General features: G+C 44.8%; 2 protein-coding genes across 2 annotated transcripts in view; one reads left to right on the top strand and one right to left on the bottom strand.

Moving 5' to 3' along the window:
• Window positions 1–21,875, bottom strand: part of PCNX2 (pecanex 2) — a gene marked incomplete at its 3' end in the record, with an annotated part of 160,028 nt that extends 138,153 nt beyond the window's left edge. Inside the window, exons 1-5 of the mRNA XM_082480798.1 lie at window positions 21,714–21,875; window positions 15,180–15,385; window positions 12,420–12,537; window positions 10,084–10,120; window positions 7,876–9,165 (exon numbers count right to left, since the gene is read on the bottom strand). Of these exons, the coding sequence (XP_082336924.1) occupies window positions 7,876–9,165; window positions 10,084–10,120; window positions 12,420–12,537; window positions 15,180–15,385; window positions 21,714–21,866 (1,804 nt within the window). The 5' untranslated portion in view covers window positions 21,867–21,875. The remainder of the gene's footprint in view (window positions 1–7,875; window positions 9,166–10,083; window positions 10,121–12,419; window positions 12,538–15,179; window positions 15,386–21,713) is intronic.
• Window positions 21,876–25,983: 4,108 nt separating this feature from the next.
• Window positions 25,984–27,988, top strand: part of MAP3K21 (mitogen-activated protein kinase kinase kinase 21) — a gene marked incomplete at its 5' end in the record, with an annotated part of 40,973 nt that continues 38,968 nt past the window's right edge. The window contains one exon of the mRNA XM_082481595.1: window positions 25,984–26,734. Within this exon, the coding sequence (XP_082337721.1) occupies window positions 25,984–26,734 (751 nt within the window). The remainder of the gene's footprint in view (window positions 26,735–27,988) is intronic.

Genomic DNA, 27,988 nt, shown 5'->3' with positions numbered 1-27,988 from the left:
TGTTGGAGATGCCTCAGTCAGTCCTGTAGCTTCTTGCACTAAGCAAGGTGTACTGAAATGTATGCGGACTTCTTGCAATACCTGCTGTTTAAATGCCTTAGAAGTTTAATCAAGAAAAAACCACAGAAATTCCCCCCACGAAAAATTCCATTTGGTAAACCATATTCCCTACCAGCACAAGTACCATCCTAACCTGCAAGAGTCACCAGTCAAGAAATAGTGGTGTCATAGCTAAGATGGTCTAAGGATAAAACAGATTCAAGGCTTGGAGAGACATAATATCTTTTACTAGGCCAGCTGTAATTAATTGAAAAAAGCAAACAAGCTTTTGGATATGCAGACCTTTCAGATCATCTGTCTCATTTTCCTCCAACCACATCAGCTGATCTAATAACACGTTAGCTCTACAAACCAACCTACCTTCAGGAGTTAAGGCATCTCTACACCAGTTTCAATTCACAGGACACACCCCTCTAATACCCTAAAGCCTCAGACACTCACACATAACCACTTTTCACTGCAGACACTTCGCGCTTACTTTGGGGGGGGCTCCAAAAGAGTACGAGCAACTTTAATTGTACCACCACATGTTGTCCCAGCAGGTCTCAGCCCTTACTGTGAAGCACAGTGAGCAGCACCAAGCCTGATGAGGCTCACTGGGGCCCCAGACCCCCACCAGCCAGGGTACCAGAAGCAAGAGGGAACAGGCAGTAGAGATAAAGACACCGTGTAACTAACTCCTGCTTGGAACAGCAGTGTTTCTTGAGCTTCCACAAGCAGGGGAAGGGGGGGGGGGGGGTAGAAAAAAAAAAAAAGAAAGAGAGAGAGAGAGAGAGAGAGAGAGAGAGAGAGAGAGAGAGAGAGAGAGAGAGAGGATTTCACTACAACACTGTCAATGTTCCGAGTCTCCTGCTCTCTTTCTGTAGCACACACCAACCAAGGATCCTGACTTCTTCTGCAATAAATACAATGACCGTAAGTTTGGTTTAGGGAAATCTTTTGTATCTGTTGTGCATGGAGACAAAATTCAAGAGGTCTTCCAGACCTACTTTATTTTATTTGGGGAGGGAGGGGGAAAGCAGGGATGGAAGCAGACAACACTTTTTTCCTTTCCTAATTAAAGATTTAAACTCCATTTTCAGCAGAAACTGTGCCTTATTTAACTGTGCCATTACTGAAGCATCCCCTTAATGATGTAACTGTACCTGAGGGAGGTGATGGACCACAAACACCTCATTGAAAACACCTTCCTAAAGGCCTGGGCTGTAGAAACTGTAAGAATAATTGATAGAGATCAGAAACTGTGGTTTTAATAATCTAATTGGTCCCATATTGCCCAAAACTAGCTCTAGGGCTGGAACAATTAAAAAGATTTTTTAATTTGATTATCTAGTGGTTTTAGAAAATGCCTCTCTCTTTTCCATTCCAAACCACAAGCCTGCAGACTTCCCTGCAGTGGTAAACAGTCATAATAATAAAAACATAAATGTACTGCTTTTTACAGGCTTTATACGCCAATCAGACAACAACATGGTAATGAGTACTTCCAGCACTAGAAAGGTGGGCTACGATGGGTTTGTGACTGGTTTTCATGATTATTATTCATTTCCTTCCAAGTGACTTACACCTTCAGTATTTAAATGGAGATAGAGGTGTCTAGACTGGGAGTGTTCTGCCAGGGTACGCAATCGGCTCTACGTCACCAAAAACTCCTTGCATTGTGCTGGCAAAGGTCAAGTTACTAGCAAAAACCCTCTCCGAGAACAAGGGAAAAGTAAAAAAAGCATGGCAGTGTACCTGCGCCTTCCCTGTGGCCTCCTCCCACAGCCATTTACCCCGAGCCACGGTTCCACACGTCTCCAGCGTACGCACGGTTGGGCTCACAGAAGCCCCAAGCTCAGACCCAGGCTCTGCAAGGAACTTCATAATTTATCTGGAAATTATATCCCACATGACTCATACGTGAGGCATAACTATCAGGATTCATGGCTAAGTCAGGCTTGGCGAAGGGCGATTCAGAAGAATCCTGCACAAACAACCCAGTTTTGGTCTGTACACAATTTTTGTATTTTTGTTGAGCACAAGATACATCCTTTACTTAGCCTGGTAAAATCCTTCCCAAGATAAACATTTCTTGTATGTCCCATAGGGGTATAAGATACATCCTGTAGACATTTTTGTTTGCACTAAACAGTTGTAACAGTATAGCAACGGTACTTAAAGATATAACATCCCAACACTGACAATCGAGTTTGTAATTTAAATGCAGTTACACTACCAAAATTTTCTTTGCCATGTAACTTCTTCGTTTGTGGAACAGATTTTAGCTATCCCAAATCATCTTTGCAGACAAGACCAAAGTCCATGCTGGGAGGAGGCTGAAAACAGTTTTACAGTTGAAATGGAGCAGCCTTTGTATGTATAGTAATCGTGATAACCAACCGTCCGTGTATATCAACTCTAAAGTTGCCTTGCTATTAGGTAATTCGAATGTCATTTTATTGCTCTGTAACTTTTCTCCAAAAGATTGTTGCTGTTTTGTGCCCTCTCTCCAGAGTATCCCAGATGTTTTTCCTCATCTTTTACTCTTATATCCCTATCCCAGTCTCCACAGCTCACTCCTTTAAGTTAAAATGCCACTGTTGTCATAATTTCAAACGCCATCTGGTTTGAAATCTGGTCAAGCAGAATTAAGCCTGAGTCTCTTCTGTTCATAATTGGTCTGCTACAGAATCTACTTCCTTCCACAACACTACGCTCCAAAATAGAAAGTTTCACTTTAAAATATATTTGTTGCCCATTTGGCTGCAGAGAGAATTGACTTCAAATCCCTCTATGCTCATGTTAGTACCAGCACGAAACAAAAGCTCTACGAGTTGTGAAGCACCCTATTCATATCCCTGGAGAATACACTCTAAGGACATTCCCAACCCTTTCTTCACTGGCTGCTTTAGCAGAAACATCTGTCTTACATGCTTTGTTCTCACAACCCAAATTTGCCTGTTATGCCACAAATACACTAAAATTTCCGACATTAAAGCCGGTCACCCACCAAACAACAGGAGCACCCAGGGAACCTGACACAGTCCAATAATTGCTATAAAAGTTCAACAGAGGAATTTAGGAAGCACATGGGATTATCCATTAATCAGGATTACCATATTAACCCTGATGCGACAGGAAAAACTAGTGATACTCACTGTACCCATTACAGAACAGGAAGACTTAAGCACAGAAGTGACTTATTTAAAACAATCTCCTAGGTCAGTAGCAGAACTGGGAGAAAGATCAAAGTTTCTGAAGTCTCAGGTAAGTAGTCTCATCTTTATACCTAACAATTAATATCAGAATAGAGACCTCTGAAATAACCTCGTAGTTTCTTTACGGGTGGCAGCCTTGTCATCAAACATACTACTACCTCTTTGATTTAAAGATTGAAATTTTAAAATCTTAACCCATCAAGCCTTACACATCAAATACCAGATTTAGAGAACAGAGTTCTGCACACCATTTGCTCCCCATCCAAAGAGGGGCATCAAAGACCACATGGTCCCTCTCTGGCATGAGTCAGGGATGGCACACAGCTGCTCTGCAAGAAGAGTAAGCAGCTGGCAAGGCTTTGTGTCCTAGGTGCTACCTGCCTGCCAGCAAAGTCCCCTGCTGTCACCTCCCACCACGGCTGTCATTTGGGCTGGTGACTCAATGCATAAGATCCCTCTTCCCCATGATTATATGGCAGGCAACAGCCCTCTTTCTCACATGCAGGGGGGGGGAAAAACTGAGGAGCCTAAAAATATCCACAGGAGTATGTTTTAGTTTTTTATAGGAGAAGGGTAATTGCTTGGGATCCAGAACTCCTCACTCAAGGTTGTGGTTTGTGCACTGCCCAGAATGATGAGTACCTTTTCTAAAAAGAGCCTGCAAAACATCCAAATTCAGGCTACGCAGTCCTGGTTTATGTTCTCCCACGCCAGTCCCCACCGCCCCCAAGGCGGGCTTTGCTCCCTGGGTGATAACATTACCTGTCCTAGATTACAAGTCAGCTGTGCCACAGGGAACACACATGAGCTTCTGCCCTGCGTAAGTCTGATACAGAGCTGCTCTTACTCAGCTCCAGGCATGTCAGAGTAACCCAACACAACCCAATAAACCCGACTTTCCCTATGTATCTCAAAGACTGAAGAAAATTTGCAGTTTCCCTTCAACAGGCTTTCATTACGTGGGCGGTGGAAGTTCGATTCAAAACTGAAAGGACACTGGCCTGAAAGTCATTTTTAGCAACAGTGTCAGTGGTACTTTCTCACGATCTGAAGGACATGGGGTGGCAACAGAACAGCCTTAGAGACAGCTTTTTTTATTGTCCTGTATTTTAACACGTTAAATCTGGCACCCTTGGTAGTGTTTAGCAAGGCTTTAACTTTCTTGTATTGCATTTTACTGAGGTATCTACTGGCAAAGGCTTACGTAGTCAAGAAGATGTATCTTCGTTTCCACACAATTCACAAGTGTGTGGAGGGAGCACCCATAACAAAACCCCATCCATGGCATTCACTTGCAAGACTGTTCTGATGAGGACATTCCCCCACATTCTTTAAATTATGCAAAATTTCAGCTTTTTTTTTTTTTACAGCAGCTCTGAATATTCAGCTTTCCAGGAATTTGCCAAGTTTCTCACATTGCCTAGTAAACACCTTTGTGCGGTGCATTTCATGCTCATTTGGACCAGGCATCTATTATTACCTTTTGCCAATTAGGCGGTTTGCAAGGTTAAAAGAACAAAAAACAAACACAACCAACCTCCTCCTTCAAAACAACTGGTGCATTGCTTGACTTGCTCTGTATTCCCCACACACACACTTTTTTTTTTGTTGTTTTTTTTTTTTTCAGAACCACTTTAATGTGGGAATAACGTTTATTCACATTTGTTCTAAGATGCTATTTTGTTAAAGCATATTTGTAATTGCAAGGCTGTAAACAAATTAGAGTCTTTCTCATTCCTAAAATCCAGTCTTACTGTGGGGAAGCTGCCAGTAATGACAGTAATTTATTTTAGCAAACAGCACGTTCTGACTAGGCTGGAAAATAAAGCCTACTTGCTCTTAAAAATAACTGCCTTTGAACTACCTCTCCCTAGCTTGAAGAGTTCAGATTGAATCTCCTTTTTCCCACAGCACGGGTCTGAGGCTCAAGAGGCATCTCGCAGCAACAGGAGCCACAGCCGCCATCCCCGCTTCTGCGGGGCACCCCCTTCCCGGCCCGCTCCTTTCCCAGGGTGGCACTTGCTGGGCCCAGACCAGAAACAAACAGGACTGCTTCATTATACGCATATGCAGCTCCACTTCACCACCCCACAAACATACAGACTTGAGTAAATAGGAAAGCAGGAAATTCAATTCAGGCCGCTTTAAGTAACAGCTTGGTTTGAGGGAAAAGAGCAGAATTCGCCTATTTCCTCAGGATCTTGGATTCCAGTATGAATCTCGTTTGCCAGATCTAAAGCACAATAACTACACACATGTTCATAAAGTTTTCGTTTGTTGTTTCTTTTTTTTGCCCCTTTAGAATCTGAGTCTGATATATTCTGATTACCCATTGCTTTCTTTTGTAATCTTCCCCGTTCATATTATCTGAGGGTACATGTCTGGAAGCCCTTTGCAGATCAGCTGCACTTTTTCTTTCTTTTTTTTTTTTTTTTTTTTTTTAAACCTACCTCTGACATTTTTATCTTTTCTCTTTTCCAGCTACTAAGTCACACCACACAAGTAAAATTCTTGTGTGAATACTCCTCTTCATGCTTGAAGAGTAGCAAAGATGGCAATCCTCTTGCCACCACCCTCCCTCTTGTTGCCTGCTGCTGCTGCAGAGGAAGGCGATGCTGGGCCTGACCCCCAGCACCCCAGAGACCTGGCAGGGGCTCTCCAGGCTCAGCAGGAGACCGGCTGAGCAGGCTGCGGTGGAAAGCAGGGATAGCTCAGCACAGGTCTTAGGAAACCAGGGAGTAGGGACCGGAGCCAGCCGGGCAGGCTGATAAACTCGACAGAGCGAACAGGACCTGCTCTGCAGAAGGTGGGAGAGATGGGTAAGAGAGACCAGAAGAGAGGCACCAGGCACAGGAGGAGCAAAATTTGACTTGGGAATGGAGAGGAGGGTAAGTACAAGATAAGTGAATGCAAGCCATGGGGAAACAACGGCTTTAGACGAGCTCAAGAGAGTGGAAAAGGCAAGAAAAGCAACAGTGCGGATTGCTAGGAACAACAGAGGGAAAGATGAGAGAGAAGCAGTATGAAGAGGAAGGCAAATAAGGAGGTCACACAGGAGGGATGCAGAGAGGCTAAACTGAGAAGGGATGAACAAGGGAAGAGAAGGCACAGGATTAGAAATATAAAGTGGAAGGAAAAAAGGACACAAGTGAAAGATGGAATGAAATATGGGTCTAATGTAATTAATAGGACAGGTAAGAGGAAAGAGAGTTAGGAAAGGCAAAGTGAAAGGTAAACAGAATCTACAGGTAGATGACACATCAAGAAAATAAAAGTATCTACTTAATTTTTTTTAAACAAGATAAAAATATGAATTTCACATTTATTTTTTTAAAAAGCTGAAAAACTTTGAAATCAGCTGTGTGTTTTTCATGTAATGGAAGGTTCTTGCAGGAACAAGCCAAAGGAGCAGAGACTCCCTAGAGCCTGTCTAAGGACAAGGATACCATGGTAAAACAGGAGCGCCAAGCTGTTCTGCTGAGCACAATTAAGTTTCTTACCTTCCACGCAAAATAGGTATTGAGATTGCATCTTCTTAGGCTGTCTTAGCTTATTATAGGATCTAAGGTAAACCAACCATTGTGGAGAAGGGGAAGAGATGAGTTGTCTTATTTCACTTTGGCCCAGACCTTCTAACTGATTGCACCAGTCACTTGGCAAGTACCCTGAGATTGCACCCACCTTCACTGCACTGCATCTCGCATCCTCACAAAACAGTCATGCTAGTTTTGCCTAGACAGCTGCTAAAGACACTACAAACAACATTGCTTCCCAACAGAAAGCGGTCACAGAGTTAGGTGGCAGCAATGAGAATGCTGATTAAAACCAGGTATTTCTATATAAGAGCTATAAATTGGATTACATACAGGTTTTAAAAGTAGATGATTGAGATTTTTTGTTTTAAAAGAAGTCCTTTTGAGTAAATGGGAGCTTGCATGGGAAGATACCATTTTTCTTTAAAATACTGGGGGCTTTCATTGAAAACAACCACCAAACTTTCCTCCTTAAAACCCAAATATTTTAGTTTTAAGCAACCAAAAATCAAAACTTTTACCTATTGAGAAGAAATACATGATTAAAATAAAATGAAAAAAATCATAAACCAACCCACAACTGTGCAGGAAGTTTAGGAATACGTGTGTATGCACAACCATGTGTTAGCTAAAAGTTGCACCACCACCAGCGACAATTCCAGATTTCCACATACTTACAGGCACGCACAGACAACTCTTCAATGTGCACCTGTTAAGATGGGCAAGGGCAGCTGTAATGCTATAGCTATACACATTTTTGTAAGATATTTTTGCCATTCCAAAAACCCAGGCCTGCCAAATGCATGCTATTCTCATACAGAATACTAGATACATACCAGACACCTACTGAGGTTAGCACTAGGTTTTCCAAAGGAAAATCTAAGAAAATAAAAATATGCAAAGAACTGCAGCTGACGCTATCACACTTTCACTAAATCACCTTGTCCCACCAAGCCCAGCCCTTCTGTGGCCCTATTAGCAAACCCAGAAATTTGCCCTACTGCAGATCGAGCTAAGCTGCTATAAATAATGTAACTGGTCAAAACTTCTTTATTCCAAGAGTTGCAAACCATGCATCATACCTCCAACAAGCCCATTTTCCTTTGTTGTCTCCATTTTGACAGTGGATTGATTAGATGCCTTCATCTTTGAGGTATTAATGGATTCCAGGAGGGAGACAAACTCTAGAAAGTTAGATTCATTGGGCACCTGTCCTTCTTTAGCTTCTAGATCCGATTTAGAAGTTGGTAAGGTCTTTTCTTTGTCAGATACCTCCATGAAATTCTTACTTAAAAGCACATCTGTTCCGCTGTCTACGCTCAGCACCCGCATGTGCCTCTTTTCATGAGCAGTTCTACAGGACTGTGGGTCTAGGTTCTGCAGGTCTTCCTTAGAAGTTAAATCCACGGTCTGCGCATTTTCGGAAGCATTCTCCTGATTTGGATCTGAACAAGTGTTAGTTTCTAAAGGAGTATTTGCTGGGTTGCTGTGTTCCTTCACTGCATCACCCGATTCATAGCCAGAGCATTGGTTGGATGACAGCTCTGCCTTTAAAATTTCTGGAGTTCTTTCACTGTCACTAACTTCTGGGTAAGCCTTACCTTTACTGTCATCAGACAAGTCAAAAGTGATAACGGGGATTCTGAGCTGTTCATTAGTTTGCTGACTTGACCAACCTGCTGTAACTATACCAGACTCAACGGTTGAGCTCATTCTCTCAGTTCCCAGAGCCTTTAGGTGGACGGAGCCCGCTAGGTCACTGAGGGTGGTGTTTGGTGTAGTGCTCATTGTGATGACAATTTTAATGGGCTCACATAGCTGGTCTCCAGGAAGAGAGTTATCCACAACTGCAACAGCCGTCTCACTGTCTGAGCAATCAAGGTCCTCATGGATATTACTGGCATGGCAAGAACTTCCCACGTGCTCAGGATCTTTGGTTGCAATGGCATTGCACTGTGGGCAATTATTGGTAAAGCCTATCTGCTGTGATCCCTCTGGCAATTTCTCTCTTTTGTAGCTTTTAGGATTACTCAAATGGTCTGAAATAACTGAATTTTCACTGTCCCATGGCTCTGAAGAAACTCCAGTCCTTAAAATATCACCTTGTGATGAAGAAATATTGGAGAAATTTTTAGCTACATCTCTGTCCATGAGAATATCTTGGGATCCATGCTGTCCATATGGCTGTCCGTCCCCTCTTTTTTCACTTATTCCATTACCAGAAATTGTTTCCGTAGCAGCTGGTTTTGTCGCTATTGCTGATGTGGTGGCACCTGAAGCAGAGGCTGTAGAAATAGGTAATACATCTGCTTTGATACAGGGTGAGGTAGATGAAACTGGTGGTGCAGCCTGGTCTTCTAATACTGTAACACCTAATAAAAAACATATGGGAGTTAGGTCTCACAAACATGAACGCTATGCATTACTGAAGTATGATCTTTAGCTAGCAAAATCTGATCCAGAGTAGAGCGAAGGAAGCACAGATGATGTAGCTGATTAAAACAGTTCCTAAACAAGGATCTTTTTTGTTAGCTATATGCGAAATACTATAAAAGCAAGCCGGACTCCTTCCAGGTCAAGACAGGTGTAGCAGCGTGTCTATTTAATTTAAATAGTCAAAATAGCTCTAGAAACAGCTAATATCAAAAATAAAATATTTTACAGAATTATCCCCACTTAGGCAGAGATGAAAGAAAAAATATGCCAGTGCGGCTGAAGTTTGTTACATCACTTTGTGCAATTCCTAAATGATCCCACAGGATATGGCAATCAACCTTGACAAAAAGAAGACAAACTGAAATATACTGAGATATCTCAAGCACTGGAACTGTAGGCAAAGCAAGGTGCGCTGGAATACTCCAGTGGAATACACTGCTGAGCTCAGTAGTCTATTCCACTACTGAGCTAAAGATCAACAATCACAACAGAAGTCTACAGTCAGAAGATGTTTAAGAGCTTTAAGATGCAATCTGAGCATTTTGGTTTAATGCTGTCCAGAGGCACAGAGCTTCCCAAGAACATGGGAGGAAGGCTCTTTACTCCCCCCATATCAAAATGGGGAGAGCTACTTGCATTCTCATCAAAAGGCTGCATCCTAAACAGCTTGGCTGACAGCTAAGAGCCCAATCTGTTCCCCTTGAGATTTTGTTCGAGCTTTTGCATTCAACTCCTAACATGAGGCACAACAGAACCTGCCATGGGGTCCTCTGTGCCTTTTTTTTTTTTTTTTTTTTTGTGGCAAGCAATGATTAAATAAAGGTTTAAAGGAATTTATAAAGCCTTTAAGATACCTCTGAGATCTTCAATAGTTTCCCGTGTTGGCAGCTCCTAAAAATATAAAGAAACACAAAATTAGCATGGACATATATTAAATTCTGTTGGAAAAAACATCTATCAATGCAATAGCTATCTAATCAAAGGTTAATTACAGCATAGGTAAGTTGCTTAGCATCACTGAAATTTGGACACATACCTTGCACAAATGCAAGGGATGGGTGAGGAAGATGGTTATAGAACAGTCATGCTCCAAATTGCATCATTGCAATTGTGTGTGATGTTTGGGGAGAGGAAAAAAAAAAAAAAAAGACTTTTAAAAAAACATTTTGCAGTGCCTAATCCTGATTATTATTATTTTTTTAATCATTAAGGAATAGAGTGTGTTCATCTCTTCTACTTTTCCAGCTATGTGTTTCCAAATTACTAAAATGAAAAGTTTGGTCTCCAGTACTTGGTAACAATTCCTCTAGTTTTCCATTGAGAACAGAGCCATTAAATTATCATAGAATCATTTAGTTTGCAAGGAAGCTTTGGAGGTCATTTAGTCCAAATCCCCTCTGCCATACACACCACACTCAAAGCAGGTACAGTTAGAGCAGGTTGCTCAGGGCCATCTCCAGCAGAGCTTTGAATATCTCCAAAGATGGAGATTTCACAACCTCTCTGGACAACCTCTTCCAGTATTTGACCACCCTCTTGGTAGGGGAAAATAAAAAACAAAAAACCCAAAACACCAAAAAAACCCACACAAAAAACTTTAAATACCATTGATCTAATTATACTTTTCCATGGCTGGAAGTTGCAGCCTCTTATTCTGTCACTGGGCACATCTGTCAAGAACGTACCCAGTCTTCTGTATATCTTTCCATAGGAAGCTGAAGACAGCAGTCAACTCTTCCGGTCTTACGAAAGATTTTAGCCTTACAAAGGCTAAAACATCCCATCTGCCTGTCCTCATACATCATGTACCTCATTCCTAAATCCTCTCGGTGGCCTCTGCTGGATTCTCATCAGCAGGTCAATGTCTGCGGGAACTCACCAGAGAGCTCAAAACTAAACGCAATACTCCAGAGGAATACTTCAAGAGTCTACATTCAATAGCCTAAGTGCGTAACTAGAAAAAAAAGTCATTGGGAAAAATGAAAGTGGCTCTATTCTGGCTGACAGGCACCAAAACCAAGAGGAAATAATTACTCTCTCCTAAAATTTCATGGTGGTATCCTGGCAGGAAAACCAGGAGACTAGGTTTGACAAGACCCAACCTACATACTTGGAAGTGGGAGACTTGGACAAGATCCCAAGAAAAAAATGGGTTTGCAAAATGGACAAATACCAGAATACTGGGGACTAGGACAGAAACAAGGTGAAAAATATTTTACCTCATAAAAGAAAACTATTAATGTCTGTGAATCATACAGATGCTACAAAAAGGTAAAAACACTCCAGGAAATGAGGAAATAGTTCTGATTCAGACCAGGATTTGAACAGTTTGCAGTAAATAGGGACACGGGGTAGGGGTGGAGGGATATGAAGACAGAATGAAGTATCAAATGGCTACTTATTCAGAGATCACTAACCATCCTCTGCACTGACTGAGGCAGGAGTCCTGTAGAAAAAATAGCATGGGATCACATAATTAAAGATTTTATCACAGTATACATGGGGAATAGCTTAAGATTACAGACAGAATTCATTGTTTCTCAATTTTTTTGGATACTTAACTCTTCAACCTTCTCCTGTGTATTTCCTATTTTTTCCTTTAATAATAACATCTATGCACACCCACTTCATCCCTTCATACACTATTGATCTACAAAGTATGGGCGATGGCATGGCGTGCACATACATGTATTTTTAACCTCATGTAGGCACCTCCTAGATTTAAATAATGCTTTTTATGCTTTGTCTAAATACTCAAGAGATGTGTTGGGTTGATTTTATAAGCATAAGTCTACTTAAAGAAAACCAAATTATTAATGCTCCAGGAGCAGATCCCTTCCAAGGCAATGAGAGGCTGCTCAGATTGTATTAGCCTCTCCTTTCTCTCAAAGCAGCCACGAAAACTAGTTGCTCTTGGCAAGAGTTACAAAGGCCATTTGGTACCTAGAGAGCATACAGAACCCTCCTAAAAGGTGTAAATTATGTATACCAGCTTCAGCTTTGCAAATCCAAATCTTTAGGACAAGGCTGACCGACAACAGTGGTATACCTAGTAGGTCCACGGAACGACCCTTCCTCCACAGGGCAGACCTACGCTTCAAGTGATCATTACCTGGCAATGCAAAACTCCGTGTGGTAGGCTGTGTACTGCATGAAGTGAAGACACTATTACAGAAAACCACGTACTAACCATTACTCCAGGTGAGTTCTGCGAGTGCGGAGCCTGTACCCTTGAACTGTCGTGAATTGTTTGGGTAGAGTCATTTTGGTTGGTCTTATCGATGACACCATTATCCCCAGTGTTATTGCTGAAAAGGAAGCAAACGAAAAATAAAGCAATGCTGCTTACCACAGAGCATCACAGTGAGTTTGGGAAAGAAGCTGAGGAATAATAACAGAATAGGAGGAAGTAGCATAGCAAAATTAAGTGACAGCATGTGTTTGCCCTCCAATGCTAAAAGTGCAGAGCTGACAAATACTGTAACCCCTTTTTGTACCTCCTTCCTTTCCCAGACAACTGCTAAAAAAAAAAAATAAAATCCCTTAATATAACATGATTCTGGAGTCTTCGGAAGTAGAGCATTGCTATGAGAAATACAACAAAATCTCTTCAAACTCCCTATGTGTATATAATGTCATTTAGCCTGCCTGACATTCACACGGATTTATTGGCACAAAAGGCTGTTTGGGGCTTCTCATTAAACATGTAACTGTCAAACACTACTCCCTTCACAATTTCTGCTTTTTACGTCCTTTGACTGTACCCTTGTGTATATATTGCTTATCTAACTGCCTGTTCATTTACAAACTTCCTATCAAACAACAATTTGAAATGCAATACGTAATGTGCATTAATACAATCATTAGACCACAAAATAAAGTTGTTCCTCTGGTTTTAGCCAGGACAAACACGTATCTATTAGTAATTTTATATGTTATACGCAATTTGCTGATCACTTCCTTTGTGGATGCATTCAACTATCCACTGATAATTTTTACGCATATTTTCTACTAACTTTTCCATGGATATAAGCAAATATTTTTGAACGAGGTTTACTAATGAGAACCAACATGTATTCTCTTTCCTGGATACAATACAACAAAAATTCAGTTGGGAGAAAAAAACAATCAACACTACAGTGAAGTGTCAAAAAAGGGGTTTATGCTTTTTTTGTTTGTGAGGTGTGGGGTTTTTTTTCCCCAAACCCGTTATTTTTTAAAACCCTACAGCTGTATGTAAACTATAAAACTATTTATCTAGAGGTCGCAGTCACCTTTCCACAATTTTTCCACAGCCAGTTATCTGGCTTCAAAAACTTGTTCTACCAACCTGCCAACTACCAGGGCCTGCTTAAAAACTCCTGTAATCCATCTAGTCAATACACTAAAGTTCTTTATTTTCTGATGAAGTACTACATAATGGACTGTTGTGTCTAGGACCTCCTAGGAGGAATAGTTATGTGATTTAACACTCAATTTTTAAGTGATTCTACCTCTATTCCTTAGCCAAAATAAAGGCAGGGTAACAAAAGTCTGCATTCATTTCATTAGCCAGTGAACAGGAAAACACTGAGGTTCCGTTTAAATTTTAACCAGCCTAGAACAACAGATAAGCCTCTTAAATTACTGTATCAGACATCTGTAAACAGGAAATAGTTTTATGGGCTGGAGAAAACTGAAGAGGAATAGCGCCTGAAAGGCATCACCCAATCTAAAATAAAAACCTCGTATGGTTAGTGACACACAAGAAGCATTTCTCAGAAGAGTCTCAATACAGGCAGACCTTCACACTCCCAATGTCCCTGCCCGGAGTGTAGCGCAGATGTGCATGTGTAAAGACACAGAAAAGCAGTAGCACAGAGGTACAGAATCGTAACACTACTTAGCTTGCACAGAGCTAGCACTAGTGACTGCAAACGCAGCAAAAATTACCCAACGTAAGTTCTTTTATACAGAGCTCTCTGTTGAAGCTTGACTGGTAGTTGTGATGAACCTACTCAGTTTAAGCTTTGTTTGGACATTTCTATACTGCTGCCACTATTGGATGTAACTTGTTTCAGCATTTTTCACATCTGTCATAACACTTGGGAACACTGGAAGCAGCTTGCCAGCTTCATTTGTTTGTATGACTCAAGCTTGAAAAACCAGCAAGAGAGGTCTCCATTTATTCTGAGAAGTTTACAGTGGAATATTCTACACATACACAAATCTGGAAAAAGTCAGTACTAGGCTTTAGCCCAGTACTATTTTTACCTTTAATACCATCTCAAGCTGGAAGCAGCCTTATTGACTTTGATTGTTTATTTGCAGCAAAGGCATAGTACTTGGCTTCTTGAGAGATGCTGCAAATACCTACCAAATACCCCTGAGAAATAAAAGCAGTTCAAGCTTTCTTCATGAGCAGGACCACAGAAGCATCATAGGCAGTCACAACAAAAAGTAAGGGGGAAAAGCAACTTACGCACCTAGGCTTGATCTGAGAGGGAAGTTACAGTAAGCGCACAAAAGCGACATGAGCTCACACTTTCAAAGCTGTGATATTTTCTTTGCCAGTGAGTGCGTGCCCCTTCCTCTCTTCTGCCAACAGGTAAGCACAGCAGGAAGGGGAAAGAGCAAGCATTTAAGGGCTCCCCAGAAAACTTCTCCCAGGTTTTCTCCAGGATCTTTTTGCCCCTCCCAGACAGGTCTCTTCCTACTGCCTTCATCATGCCCAACTGCTGCCTCCTCCCCCCCCCCCCAGCCCCCGAATCAGGTGCAGCTCTGCCTGCTTCACCACAACCATGCTGCAGCCACGTAAAATAAAAGCACCAGGCAGGTTTTTCAAAGTGCCATTCATCACCCAACTGTAAAGAGTTTTCCGACAGTCAATAGGCATTTCTGCTAGGCAGGACCATGATGCAAACTCATCTGTTTTACAGAATGTACCAGCAATGTGCAATGAAAACCTTACCTATGATTTAAGGGCTGAACCGTATTTCCTTTTGGGACCTCTGTATCATTACATTGCCTTCCATTTTTTCTTGATATCTTCTGTTGAATTACTTCGCCTTTATCAAACATAAGGTGGAGACGGTAACTGATCACCTTGATTACTGTGAAGAACACTGTCACTGAGCTGCAGTACACAAAAACTGTAACTGCATTTGCTGGAAAAGCCTGCAGAAAGAAATAATAAAGACATAATCACAACAGTTTATTTTGAGAAGATGCTACGAAAAGTTTTAAAGTCATTTTCAAGCTCTTTATTCCTTATTGTCTATTATTTGTACCCCTACAGAGTTTTGCAACCACAAGTTGTAGTGCATCTTCATACAGTATACTTGAGTTCTGCTCACAAAAAAGCTCTAAGGATTTGTTCAAATTCCAAACCATTTTACATGATTTATTCTTCTTTTGGTTAGCTGTGGATATTATTTCTTTCTTAAAATCAGTAAAATCTCACAATTGACAAACATTGTAAATCCTCTTAAAATACTGCATTCCCAGGATAATGCAGCTGCAGCCTTTCCTAAACTATGAACTTATAAAAACACAGATACAAAACGAAACATTAGTTATCTACAAACAGGAAACCCCTTTTGAAAAGTTCTGTCATCTTACCTTGCTTCTCAGTTATGATTTAACAGTAGAATGCTGTAGTTTGATCTCCTTTTTCTAACACTGCACAACATGTTCCCAAGTTTCTTTACCACTGAAGAATTTTAAATAATTAATCGGGACTAGTCAAGACAAATGAATAAAATGCGTTTGGAGAGGCAGCCTCTTTGAATTCTTTTTCTAAAGTTCATAACTGTTAATTTACAGCTGTCTGTGATCTGTTTGCTGATCTGCGATGAGCACCATATTTCTTGGTCATTAAAATTAATTACAGTTCTACTATAGTCTGTAAAGTTCTTTCACAGACATGACATGCTAACAAAATTTTTATATGTAAATACTTCATTACAGTAAAGGGCAAAGCATAGCAATGGACATTTGCCATTACAATTGAAGGCCCAAAGCCTTTTCAATATAGTCATGGAACTCCCTTATGTACTGTTGTTACACAGCCGCATTCTCACAATGAGTTTGATCTTTTCTCAGGTTTTTGTTTTTTAAACAGACCATTACAATGTCCCTGCACAATTCATAGCAGGAAAAAAAAAAAAAAAAAGGAATATTTTTAATGCTCAGGATTTGCTGAAAGCCTGCTGAACTTAATTTTTAAGAATGGTCTTTACTTTAGGTCTAAAGCTATCATTTTAAGTATCAGCATAGCAGGTCAAGGAGCATTTGGATGTAAAAGATTAGACTTATTTTCAGATTCATAAACAAACCACACTGACCACACAGGCGAAGGGAACCAGGCACACTTACTTCATCTCTAAAACAAGTCACTGCATTTATCTTGATGTTGAAATGAGTATGTTGAATCACTTCTGTGTTACTACAAGCAAGTGGGTTGCTATTCTGCTGCTGCTTTTGGCTTAGTGAGACTTCATACCTACAAGATGTACGTGTGAAAATTTGCAGGCAAATCCTCTCTTACGACTATTCTGATTCACATGCAAAGAATCTATAGCACAAAAGCGGAGAAGCTATTTAGCATGTAGGTACTACTAATGATCCCTCATAAGAAAGATAATACTTTCTACAAGTTGAGGCTTAGTCTGTTAAGAATACTTTGTGGTACTATGAATATACTGAAACTAAGCATACCCTTCAGTTATTTAGCAAATTCGAGCCAGAAAGAGGATCAGTTTGCATGGCCATGCTCTCAGGGTATAAAGGTTTGGTGGATAAGGTTGAAGAATTTGTGGTTTATGACTAATGCATTTGCAAAACACAAGTTAAAAATTGCTTGGTTTCACAGAGAACGATAGCCAATTATCTGTAATGATTTGTTTAGAAGAGAGATTTGTTCACTTTCCAAGGAATCTCTTCAACTATACGTTAAAAAGCACAGGCCAACCGCTTATTATTAAATAACAGCTCAGAACGAGCCACTAGACAAGAAGTGCTCTATAAGCAATGCTCATAAAGCTTAATAAATATTATATGAATAATGTCAAAAGGACACAACAAAAATAGGCTTCCAGTAGTGCAATCTATATGCGCACAGAGCATGCTACAAGAGACACTCAAAGGAAGCTCCTAGATTTCTAAGTGGGAAAGAAGGCCAGTTTTAGCAAATGCCGACTGCAGCATGTCCTCATCCCTGCCTTGTGACCAGACCTACCGGAGCTGCCTCCTGAGCCCGCCCGTGGTCTCCCTGCACATCTGGCCAAGACATACTGTGCTTCCCCCCACGTATGTGCCGTGCACGCTCACAATCCCAAGACTGCCCATGTACAATAAGGCCAGTGCATCCTTGATATCCTGAATCTTGGGGCAAGCTAAGTAGTGCAAGCCAGCAGCTTGCTCCCTGCCCACATGAGGAATTAGGAGAAAGATGAAGCTGAGAATGGAAAGCCCTCAATTTTCTGAATCAGGCCTCTTGCATAAGCGTAGAAGCATCATATGACTGCAGTTGTTCCCAGGTATAGATAGGTGAACACGATCAAATCTGCTAGAGCTAAGGAGGAATTAAGTTATAGACCACTGAGGAATTACAGGATAGATTCACTTTTGATGCACTATAGTTATAATTAGCCTGGTTTCCTATGGAAACGAGGCTTTATAATCACACCATGTGTCTGTGTATTCATCATCTCTCTCCATGCCCTCTGCTGAATAACTTTTTAATTCTTCGGCTACTTTCAACTAACTTTGAGAGAATACACCCCACTGGGACAAGGTCACAGCAGCACACCTCCTGCATTAATGACAGGAACCCACACAGCTCTCTGACCCTTTGAATGCCACCCCAGCGACAGGAAAAGCTTCAGTTGAGCTGACATCTTATTAGAAGCTAAGAAAAAAAAAAAAAAAAAACACACACAAAACCAAAACATCCACAAATACAAATTCATTAGAAAGCAGGCTTCATGAAATCCCACAGGTTTCTGTGGGAGCTGTAGCTCTAGCTTTCTTTGCTCTTGCCCAATTAAAGACTCTACCATAATGTACTTTTTGTTTTCCAGTAGCTTCTGTTGTTATACCCTGCACTAGAACAGTGTGGGGTCACAGGCAGAAATGCAGGCTGAAGTGTTCCAAATGTGGCTTGACTTACTCCTGCAGATCCAGCAGAGTTGACCTGCCCACGTAAGGAGGGCCTTTGCTTGGGGCTTCTGCCCACCCAGAGACTGCTCCCAGAGGAATGGCCAAATTCTTCTTCATGTGTCTGCTAACATTATTTAAGTAGCACAAAGGCAGAGGTGACTGAGGTCTATATACTTCCTAATATCAAGGTGAGTAACCTTTGAACAAAATACCACACCTAGTAAATTGGACTGAATGACTAAAGTTGATTAGACCCAGATGTATGCCACCTGATGCTTGAGCACCTGAGGCACCTCAAGCAAGATGGTGCTGCACCACCACAGCCTCACTGTCTTGGTGTGCTACAGAACACAAATGAGGCAACTACCAAATAAATAGGCAGTCAGCCACTGCTATCAGGCTTGCAGAGGTACGAGTGGGAGATACAATACTGGAGCCAAAGATAAATATTTTTATGTTAATTTAGCTGAATTGATAATTGATGTCCATCACAGTATAAAACATGGGAAAACAGGTAGCAAATAAAGTTCTAGGGGTGTACGCTCACTTTAAGCGTGCATCCTACCACACAATAAATACAGTAAGTACAGTGTAGCTTACCTCTCTTTTGTTGAGGTATATGGATCATTACTCTTACAGAGAGATAAAGTGGAGTAAAGTGTGGCCAAATGGGACTGGAAGCAGCTGACACGCTGCAAGTTTTACTACAGTTTACCTCTGAGTAATTTATGTGCCCACACCCTTATACTGCCATGTTGTACTTCTCCTATCACAGCATGATTTGAAGATCTAACGCGTAACAAGTAACAACCCAAGTTCAAGGGCTTCCTGTTCAACGAAAAGCTGAAGAAACGCTCGCTAAGCTGTTCTGGGGACTCACTGAAATGTAAACGCGCATTCTCTTGTGGCTTGTGAAAAAAGCTATAGTATAAGCATTCCCAAATTTGCATCGCTGCGTCACTGGTGTTTCACTAGGACTGAATTCATCCCAGTGGCTTTGTATAACAATTACCACTATTTTCATGCACCACAAACCTGGGAACCCTGGACTGTTTGGCGGAATAAGATAGCTTTAATTCTTATTCTGTTATGAGAGTTGTCAGGGCCAAAGTTAGTAGAGATCTCATTACAATTTTGAAACTTCATTTTAACAACGATGCTCCAAATAATATCCAATGCACATTTTTAATTGTATATTTTCTACTACAAAGGACAAAAAAGAAGAAGAAAAAAAGAGATGGAAACACAGATCTGCATTTTCAGGGGTGGGGAAGCTAATAACGGAACCATTAGTACCAAAGTAAGCTACGCTGGCAAAGCTAGAGAATGAAATCCTCGATCCACATGACAAACAACTTGATACTATAAGCTTCCCAATGCTACTGTCAGCACGTCTCTGCTGCGTGCATCAGTGAAAAATCTAAAACCAGCTGGATAAGTTTTGCCATTTCATTCAAATCAAACTGTTTCAGAGTCTTTGATTAAGCTTATCCCAAGCAAAGGAAAACTTTAAAAAGTAGTGCTCTGATTCGACTTTGCCACTTCAAGAAGTTTCAGTGACTGCTTTAGCTGAATCCAAAACTATTGGTGTCAAGTGTGTAACGTAACTATCACCCCAAACATTACTGAATATAATATGATAAATAAAATTCCCCAAAGAAGACCTTTAGTTAAAAAGCAGGTTCAAGTTTCTAAATGGCAAGAATACATCTTGCACAAAATTTACAAAGCCGAACCACTTAAAAAGCAAGAAAACAAATACTTAGGGACATCATTACTCTCAAGTAGCCAGCATAATAAATGCATTATTCTTATCAAGGATAAAGAATTCCCATAGCAATACATTAGCTCAAGAACACAAGTCCTGCATTTAACCACATGATTCATCAGAAAGTCAGCCAGTCTGCGGAAAAAGCATCTAGATAGGTAAAGATGAAGCCTGAGAGAGAAAGAGAGTGCAGTAGATAAGTTAGGTTCTCTCCCCTTCGCTTCAAATAACGTCTTTTTTTACCTTAGCTCTGACCTACAGTCTTTGTATCCAGTGTTCTTTTGTGCAACTTTGCCTGCCTTCTTCCATGCTAATAGTTCAGAAGTTTCCCACAAGGAAATACATATTCTTTCAGATACATACTTACAACAACTGGAAAAAAGTTAACCTTTACGTTTGGTTTTTGTTTTGGGTTGTTTTTTTTTCCTTTTTAATCACACATACCACTTGGACAGGTAATCCTACAATGTAAGGCTCTTGCTGGTTTGCATAGAAAAACAGACCAATCAGAAGAAAGCATATCGTTATCTTGGTTCATTAACTCCATGAGCCAGGCTTACAGGAATTCACTGCAATCTACGCCACAAAACACAGTATCCCAATTGATTTTTTTAAAATACAAAATTTGCTTTTCACTGGGATTACAGAGGGATTCGTGAACGCTCTTTGCTTTAAAAATCAGGCCAGTATCTGACCATGTAGGGTGAAGAGACCTATTTAGACATTTTATCCAACAACAACAAAAAAATTCTACAGAACTTAGTTAAGAATTTAGTTGAGTCACTGTGAGAACCAAAGGGATGGAAATTGTTTCCAGTGGAAGCAATATTAAGCTACCATCACTGAAGAACACATCACTGAATAGATGCAATGATCCAGCAAACTATACTTTTAAGCTTTTCCTCACACAGTAAGAAAACACACAAAAATAGAGCAAAAGCCTCACATTTTCAAGGAAAATAACTTTAAAGTCTGGCAAACAACATTCTGGTTATTGAAGTGATTTATTTGCAATGTTTAAGTTTCAGCACAAAGGGAGATGCATGTCACAAAAAGCCATGTGACTCACCAGTGACATTCAGCAAGGCACATAAACTACGTGATATTTGGATTTTTCCATTTATTTACCCTTCTCAGCAGGTAAGGCTAGCGCAGACTTTGGGGTGGGGGGAAGTCTTTAAAAAAAAAAAAAGAGATTTTTTGAACGAACGTCCCCAGAGTCATTCGGCATTTGGGGAGGGCAGCATCGCCCCCCTGCCTAAGCTACCCTACCCGGCAGCTCCGGCAGGGCTAAGAGGACCGGCCCCGGGCTAACGCGCCCGGCGTCATTACCCCCTCCCTCCCCCTTAACCTTTAGGCGCAAAATCCTCACGCAAAACCCAATATACCTTTTTTTTATATCACCCACCTCCCACACCCCATCCCCAGAAGGTCAGTGTACTCTCCGTTTCGTTCATCCCCTTGCTGCCGCTGCCTCCGGGCTGGGGTCGGCGGCTGCCCACCCCTGTCCCGTGTGTCTTGTCGTCCCCCCCCCCCCCCCGGCCAAGCCCCTCCGCGCCCCGGGCCGCCTCTCACCAGGTGCAGGGCCATGGGCAGCGTCAGCAGGAAGAGCCACAGATAGAGATGGCAGCTGTTGGTGAAGGCGCCCTGCTCCGGGTCGTGGTACCAGCCCCCGGTCAGCGCCGCCCACACGCCCTGCCCCACCAGCCGCGCCGCCGGCGACACCATGGCCGCCCCCCGCCGCCTCCGCCGCCACCGCCGCCCCTCAGCCACCCGCCGCCGCCGCCGCCATGCCGGGCGCCCGCGGATTCTCCCATGGTGCCCCGCGACGCCGAGCATCCCGCCCGCCCCACCCCGAGCGCCGCCGCCGCTGCCACGGGCCGCCCACCCCCCGCCGGTAACGACGTCCCGGCTCGCCCCCGCCGCGGTGCGGTGCGGTGCGGTGCGGTGCGGGGGACGCCGCCCCACTGCCGGGCAAGGGGCGCGGGGGCGCGCCCGGCTGCCGGTAGCGAGCGGCGGCGCAGGGAGGGCGCAGGGCGGAGAGGGGCCGGGCCACGGCGGGGGTGTGGGGGACAGTTGTGGCGCGGAGGCGTCCGTCACCGCGCCGTCCCGCCCCGGGCGGCCGCGACGGTGGTTCACAGGTGTAAAAAAATGCAGAGGAGAAGCACGGGCGTCAGCCGGCGGGACTGCTGCCCCATGGGCCACGTCGCATCCCCCCACACCTTGTTTTCACTGACGGTTATTAACTTGCCTGATACATCACCAGGTTCTGAGCTTTGAGCTCTGCCCAACTTCACTGTTGACCTTTTTGTGTTGTTTTGAGGTGTATTTTGGGCAGGCAGGCGGGGAAATCCCATAAAATGTGCCTGGTTTCTTTCAATAATTTTAGGCTAGTCTGCCTTGCGTTAAAGAATTTCATGGCAGCTGACCTCAAGTTAGTAGAGTCAAGAGGTACATGAGGGGTGGGGGAAGCACAGGTGTGCAAGGCAGCGGGGAGTGGAGCCAAAATGGAGGATGGAGGCCAAAGGCAGTAAAGGATGGGACATAAGGATACGGGGTATATCCCCATGAAAGAAGGAGTGGAAGGCTAAGCCATGACCACCAGAGCCAATCATATGCAGCACTCCCTCCCGCTCACCCTCTGCCATCAGAAAATAGCTGTGAACTTCAATTGTATGTCTCTCATCAACCCCTTCTAGGGACTTTTCCACCCATATAGGCTTTTACTGCAGTCAGTTTTGTGAAGGATGCACATATGAAATGGAGGTAGCCAAGCAGCTTGCACGTTTCTTGACCAAATTTACCCTACTTTCATTGTTCCTGAGTCTGGCTCCAGTTTTATGGACTATACACATCATTCTGGTAGGCTTTGTATGGATTTTTTAGACAAGGGTGAGGGATGAAAGATGCTATTAAACCACCATATTTATGAGCTCATGAACCACATCTCCACTCTCTTCCTGATGTTGCAGGCGATATGGCCACACTGGATGCTTGTGTTGGCTTGATGAGAGGGATGATACAGCAGGACAAAACAGCAGCTGGGAGCAGGGGAGGAACAGCACCATTTCCTGCAGCGGTGCTGGCACCCAGATGTCTGTGGATCTGTAGCCACGGAGCACAAGTACTTGCTTGGTGTGTCCTTCATTGGTAAGCAGCGAAGTCTCTGGATCTGTAGGAGGAGGCACACTCCCAGCAGTGCCTCATGTGCTACTCCCATGTGCCAATCTTACCAAAACCTCTCCCTCGTTGAGGGGAAATTTTTTTATTATACCCTTTGCAGATTATTTTCAAAGGTGACAAAGTCTGTTAACACAAATGTAATGATCAAAGCAAGTGCAATAGCCAGCTATGAATAATACTTTTGATGTGTGATAATTAAAAATTTTAATTTTTCAGAAACTACTGAAGTTATTTTTTGTATGCGTACTGGCAAATAAGAACATTAATATGCACAGCCCCAAAAAAGAGAGGTGGAAATGAAAAGCTTCTTCGAATTCTGTTTTTGAGACCTCTAACTCATGCAGGTTATTACTTGGAGGCCCCAGCTGGTGAAGGCTTCATTGGAATTGATGTAACATTGGGCCTTACTAGGGTGACTTGCCCACTCATCATGCAAATCTTTCAACTCTTCCTCATCTTTGGATAATGTTGACACTAAACGTTTTTTTGGTATAAAGGTACTTGCAGGTATGAAGGGTTCCTGTAATTCCCAGCTCAGGGTATGTGTTCTGGACACAACGTCAATGCACAGTTCTACACCTATAGCTGCAGGAGTGCCAAAGATGAAAAACAGGACCACTCTTCTCTCGAGATGCCAATGACAGATTGAGCCAAAAGCTTTGCCTTCTGTCCGCTGTTCTTCTCAGCGGTAACTCCACCAGGTGGTGCCATCAGAAAAGTTACAGGTTCTTCACAGTGTTCTCTGCAACATTATTTACACTATTAGAACTCCTAGAACAGCAGTTATATACTGCAGCGCTGGGTGCTGCAGAAACACTGAACAAAGAATAACTTGAGTGTAGCAATTGCTAGTGGATAACGGTACTTCAGAGAGCAAATTTTGGAATAATAGCTCTAAATAAGTATTTAAACTTTTCACTATACTGCAACCAATACCTTGTCTGACCCAAAACATTCCACACTTAATTAGTTCCTGCAGATTCCTTTAGATAACAGATAAAAGTTCAAGGTAGAATTTGTGTGGCAGAATGCTTGTATTACAACATACTTTATGGCTTTTATAATAAGGCAAATATGCAGATAAGGAAAAGGCTTGTAATTATCTCTCTGAATAGCTGCAAGGCATTCTCTTATATTAAAGGAAATGGGAAAAGACTCGATAGTTATGCTGGTTCTGCATTCTTTCTTTCTGGTTAACACGGTTCAGTAAGTCACTTTCTGTGTAATTTTATTTTTGCCTTGTGTGTACAACTATAGACACAGACTGTGGGATAAACAAGGATTTATGATTTTGAGGTACTTTTTTTTTTTTAATTACTGTTTTTAAGTTGGAACCTTAGTCCTGGGATACCCACTTGCAAATTTGGTGTTTGTGTACGGATACACAGTGCTCTGGATGTGGATTTTTGTGCGAGAAGTTGAGAGGCATTCATCACGCCCAGGGTATTCTACCTGGCAGTGCGGTTTGACACTTTCCCCAAGCCTCTTCTATCCACCTCAGGCCTTCTGCTGGCAGCAGCCGCATCCAGAACCACAGGTGCCGCAGCACGAAGTGATCAACTCCGAGGATGAAAACACAACTCCAGCCACTTTGAACCACGCTTCCCACAGCGCTGACCTCCACAGCCCACGCGCTTCCCTCCAACTTCCAACAAAGCGGCTCCTGTAGTTTAGGAAGTGATACGATTTTTTCCACCTAAGACCAGGAAAATCTTTATCCAGAAATAGCGCGTGCACACCATTTGCTATTTCTCGGCAACCTCCTCGCGAAAGGATTGCGTGATCGCGCCGCGCAGAGCCGGGACTCCCTCAGCCCGTACGCGGCGGGGCAGACAGCACGGGAGAGCGACGATGAGCGGTGGAGGCGGGTGGAAGAGGAAACATGAAGCGAGGAAACTCGGTTTCTTCAGAAACTGCTCGGGTTTTATTCTGGTAAAGTCCCAACACCGCATAACGGAGGAGAGGGGAAAGCTGCCGGGCGGAGCCACGAACCCCTCGACCTGTTCCCTGCTCCGCCGCCCCCGAAGGGACAAAGCACGCCGGGACGAGCGCCTGAGGGCGGCCTAGCACCGAGCGTCCACGACCCGCCTGGGGACCACGGTCTCTCCCCGGCTCCGCGCGAGGCCAGCCTGGGCCACGACGGCCGGCGGCGGGATGGGCCCGGCGGTGCCGTTACACCGCCCGGGACCGTTGCGATCACCTCGGCCGCGCGCCCGCCAGTGCCCCGCCCCGCTCCCTGCGGCGGCCGGAGCCTGCCAGTCTGCGCGCGTGGGAGGGCGGGCGCGGGCACCTACCTGCCTACCCGCCCCCCCCCCCCCAGCCCCCGCCTCCAACCCGCGGCCCCACGTGACGGCCGGCGGCCAATCCCCGGAGGCAGGGCGCGGAGGCGGGAGGCAGGGCGCGGGGCACCGGCTTCGCCCCTCCCCTCCTTCCCCGAGCGCGCTTGCGCCCTACCTGCCGGAGCCCCGTGGCGGCGGCGACCGGGCCGGGGCGGGCTCCGCCCCTTCTCTAGGCCCCGCCCTTTCCCCCCTGTCCGGCGCTCCCGCCCCTCCCGCGGCTCCCGCTCGGCGGCGGCGGCGGCGGCAGCGGCAGGTGAGGATGCGGCTGAGCGGGTGCCCCCGCGTCGGCGGGGCTGGTGGCCGCCGGGGCTGAGGTCGCTGCCATGGCTCTGCCGGGCGCCGGGGCGGCGGCCGCTGGCGGGGGTCCGTGCCCGCTGTGGACGGCGCTGTACGACTACGAGGCGAGCGGCGAAGACGAGCTGAGCCTGAGGCGGGGGGATGTGGTGGAGGTGCTGTCGCAGGACGCGGCCGTGTCCGGCGACGACGGCTGGTGGGCGGGGAAGATCCGCCACCGCCTCGGCATCTTCCCCGCCAACTACGTGACCCGCCAGCCCCGCGGCGGGGCGGCGGCGGGCGACAGCAGCGGTGAGCGGGGGGACCCCGCGGGGAGCCTGACGGAGATCGACTTCCAGCACCTGGAGCTGCAGGAGATCATCGGCGTGGGGGGCTTCGGCAAGGTGTACCGGGCCACCTGGCGGGGCCGCGAGGTGGCCGTGAAGGCGGCGCGGCAGGACCCCGATGAGGACATCACGGCCACGGCGGAGAGCGTGCGGCAGGAGGCCAAGCTCTTCTCCATGCTGAGGCACCCCAACATCATCGCCCTGCACGGGGTCTGCCTGCGGGAGCCCAACCTCTGCCTCGTCATGGAGTTCGCCCGCGGCGGCTCCCTCAACAGGGCCCTGGCCGCCGCCGCCGCCGCCCCCCCCGGAGCCGGGTCCGGGGCCGCCCGCGGAGGCCGCCGCATCCCCCCGCACATCCTGGTGAACTGGGCGGTGCAGATCGCCCGCGGCATGCTCTACCTGCACGACGAGGCCATCGTCCCCATCCTGCACCGGGACCTCAAGTCGAGCAACAGTGAGTCCCGACCGGGGGGGGTGGGGAGGGGCGGTGAGGAGGGGCCCGCGGGCCGCCGCGGGCGGTGAGGCGGCAGCGAGGTGTTCCCCGGGCCCGCTGCAGCGCGGCGCCGGCCCCTCGCCTGAGGCCGTTGCCGTGGCCGCGGCGCAGTCGGGGGGAGGGGGTGGGAGGGCGGCCTGGCGGCGGCGGCGCGCGGTTCGCTCGGGAAACGGGCGGCCGGGCCCGGTCCGGGAGTCCTGTTTCACGGGGAGATGGGTGTCGCAACTTGGGCACCCTCTGGCAGAAGCTTGGGCTGGCGGCAGGTTGGTTGCCGCGGGGGGCGGTGTGTGAGCTGGTTAAGGGCTCGTTGTGGAAAGGTAGGGGAGAAGAGGGTTTCCCTGCAACGCGCGCAGAGCAAAGTCCCGTCCTCTGGGAGCGGAGCTCGCTTAAAAGCGAAGCGGGATAAAATCCTGTGCACAGCCGCCGTCGCAAATCCGCGAGAGTTCTCTCACTCGGATGCTTTCAAAAGTTACGGTGAAACAAGCGCGGTGTAAAGGGAAGGTCTAATAAGGGTATCGCTTCTGTTGCACTGCCCAGCAATCCTATGTGTTTCGGTTTTTCATTGCGTGGATTTAGCGCTGCTGAAATTCACTCGGTGAACATTGAGGCAGAAACATCAGTAGCTTAAAACCGGTAGAAACTCTTGTGCAGTTGCCAGATTTGCTTTCAGCCGTTGGCGTGGACAAAAGCACCTGAAAGAGTGAGGGAGTTGCTCGGTTCACGCCTAATGGATCCTTGGTCCATCTGTCGATACAAGAGCGTCTAAGATTTTGGCAGCTGTGGTGTTGGAAGGCTGGCTTACTAGAATAGAGGTGTTTATGGCTTGCCATTATAGTTGTGTTTTGAATTGGTGACCTGAAAGTGGAAATCTATGTGCTTCCATAAATGTCTGAAGCCATCTCTACACTCGTTCCTTTCTGTTCTGAATGGGCCAAATGTGCAGCAATATGTTACTCTTTTTTTTTTTTTTTTTTTCGTTAAGAGTCCTTAAGTAGTCCAGTAGAAATAAAAAAGCTTCATTCAAGTTTGAAGCACTTTGTTTAAAAGGCCTTTCCAGCGCGTCTCGAAGGTCATCATGCATGGGTTGTTAAGACAAGGCTCAGTCATGGGACTGTTCCTGAGAATACTTTCACTATTTGTTTGATAAAGAATGCAGTTTGTAGCACAAGATGATGGACTCTTGGAATGTACTTTTAGGGACATGGCCAACACCTT

Source organism: Vanellus vanellus, assembly GCF_965231255.1.
Source record: "Vanellus vanellus genome assembly, chromosome: 3".
Lineage (NCBI taxonomy): Eukaryota > Metazoa > Chordata > Aves > Charadriiformes > Charadriidae > Vanellus > Vanellus vanellus.
This window is presented reverse-complemented; position numbering and strand designations above follow the sequence as displayed.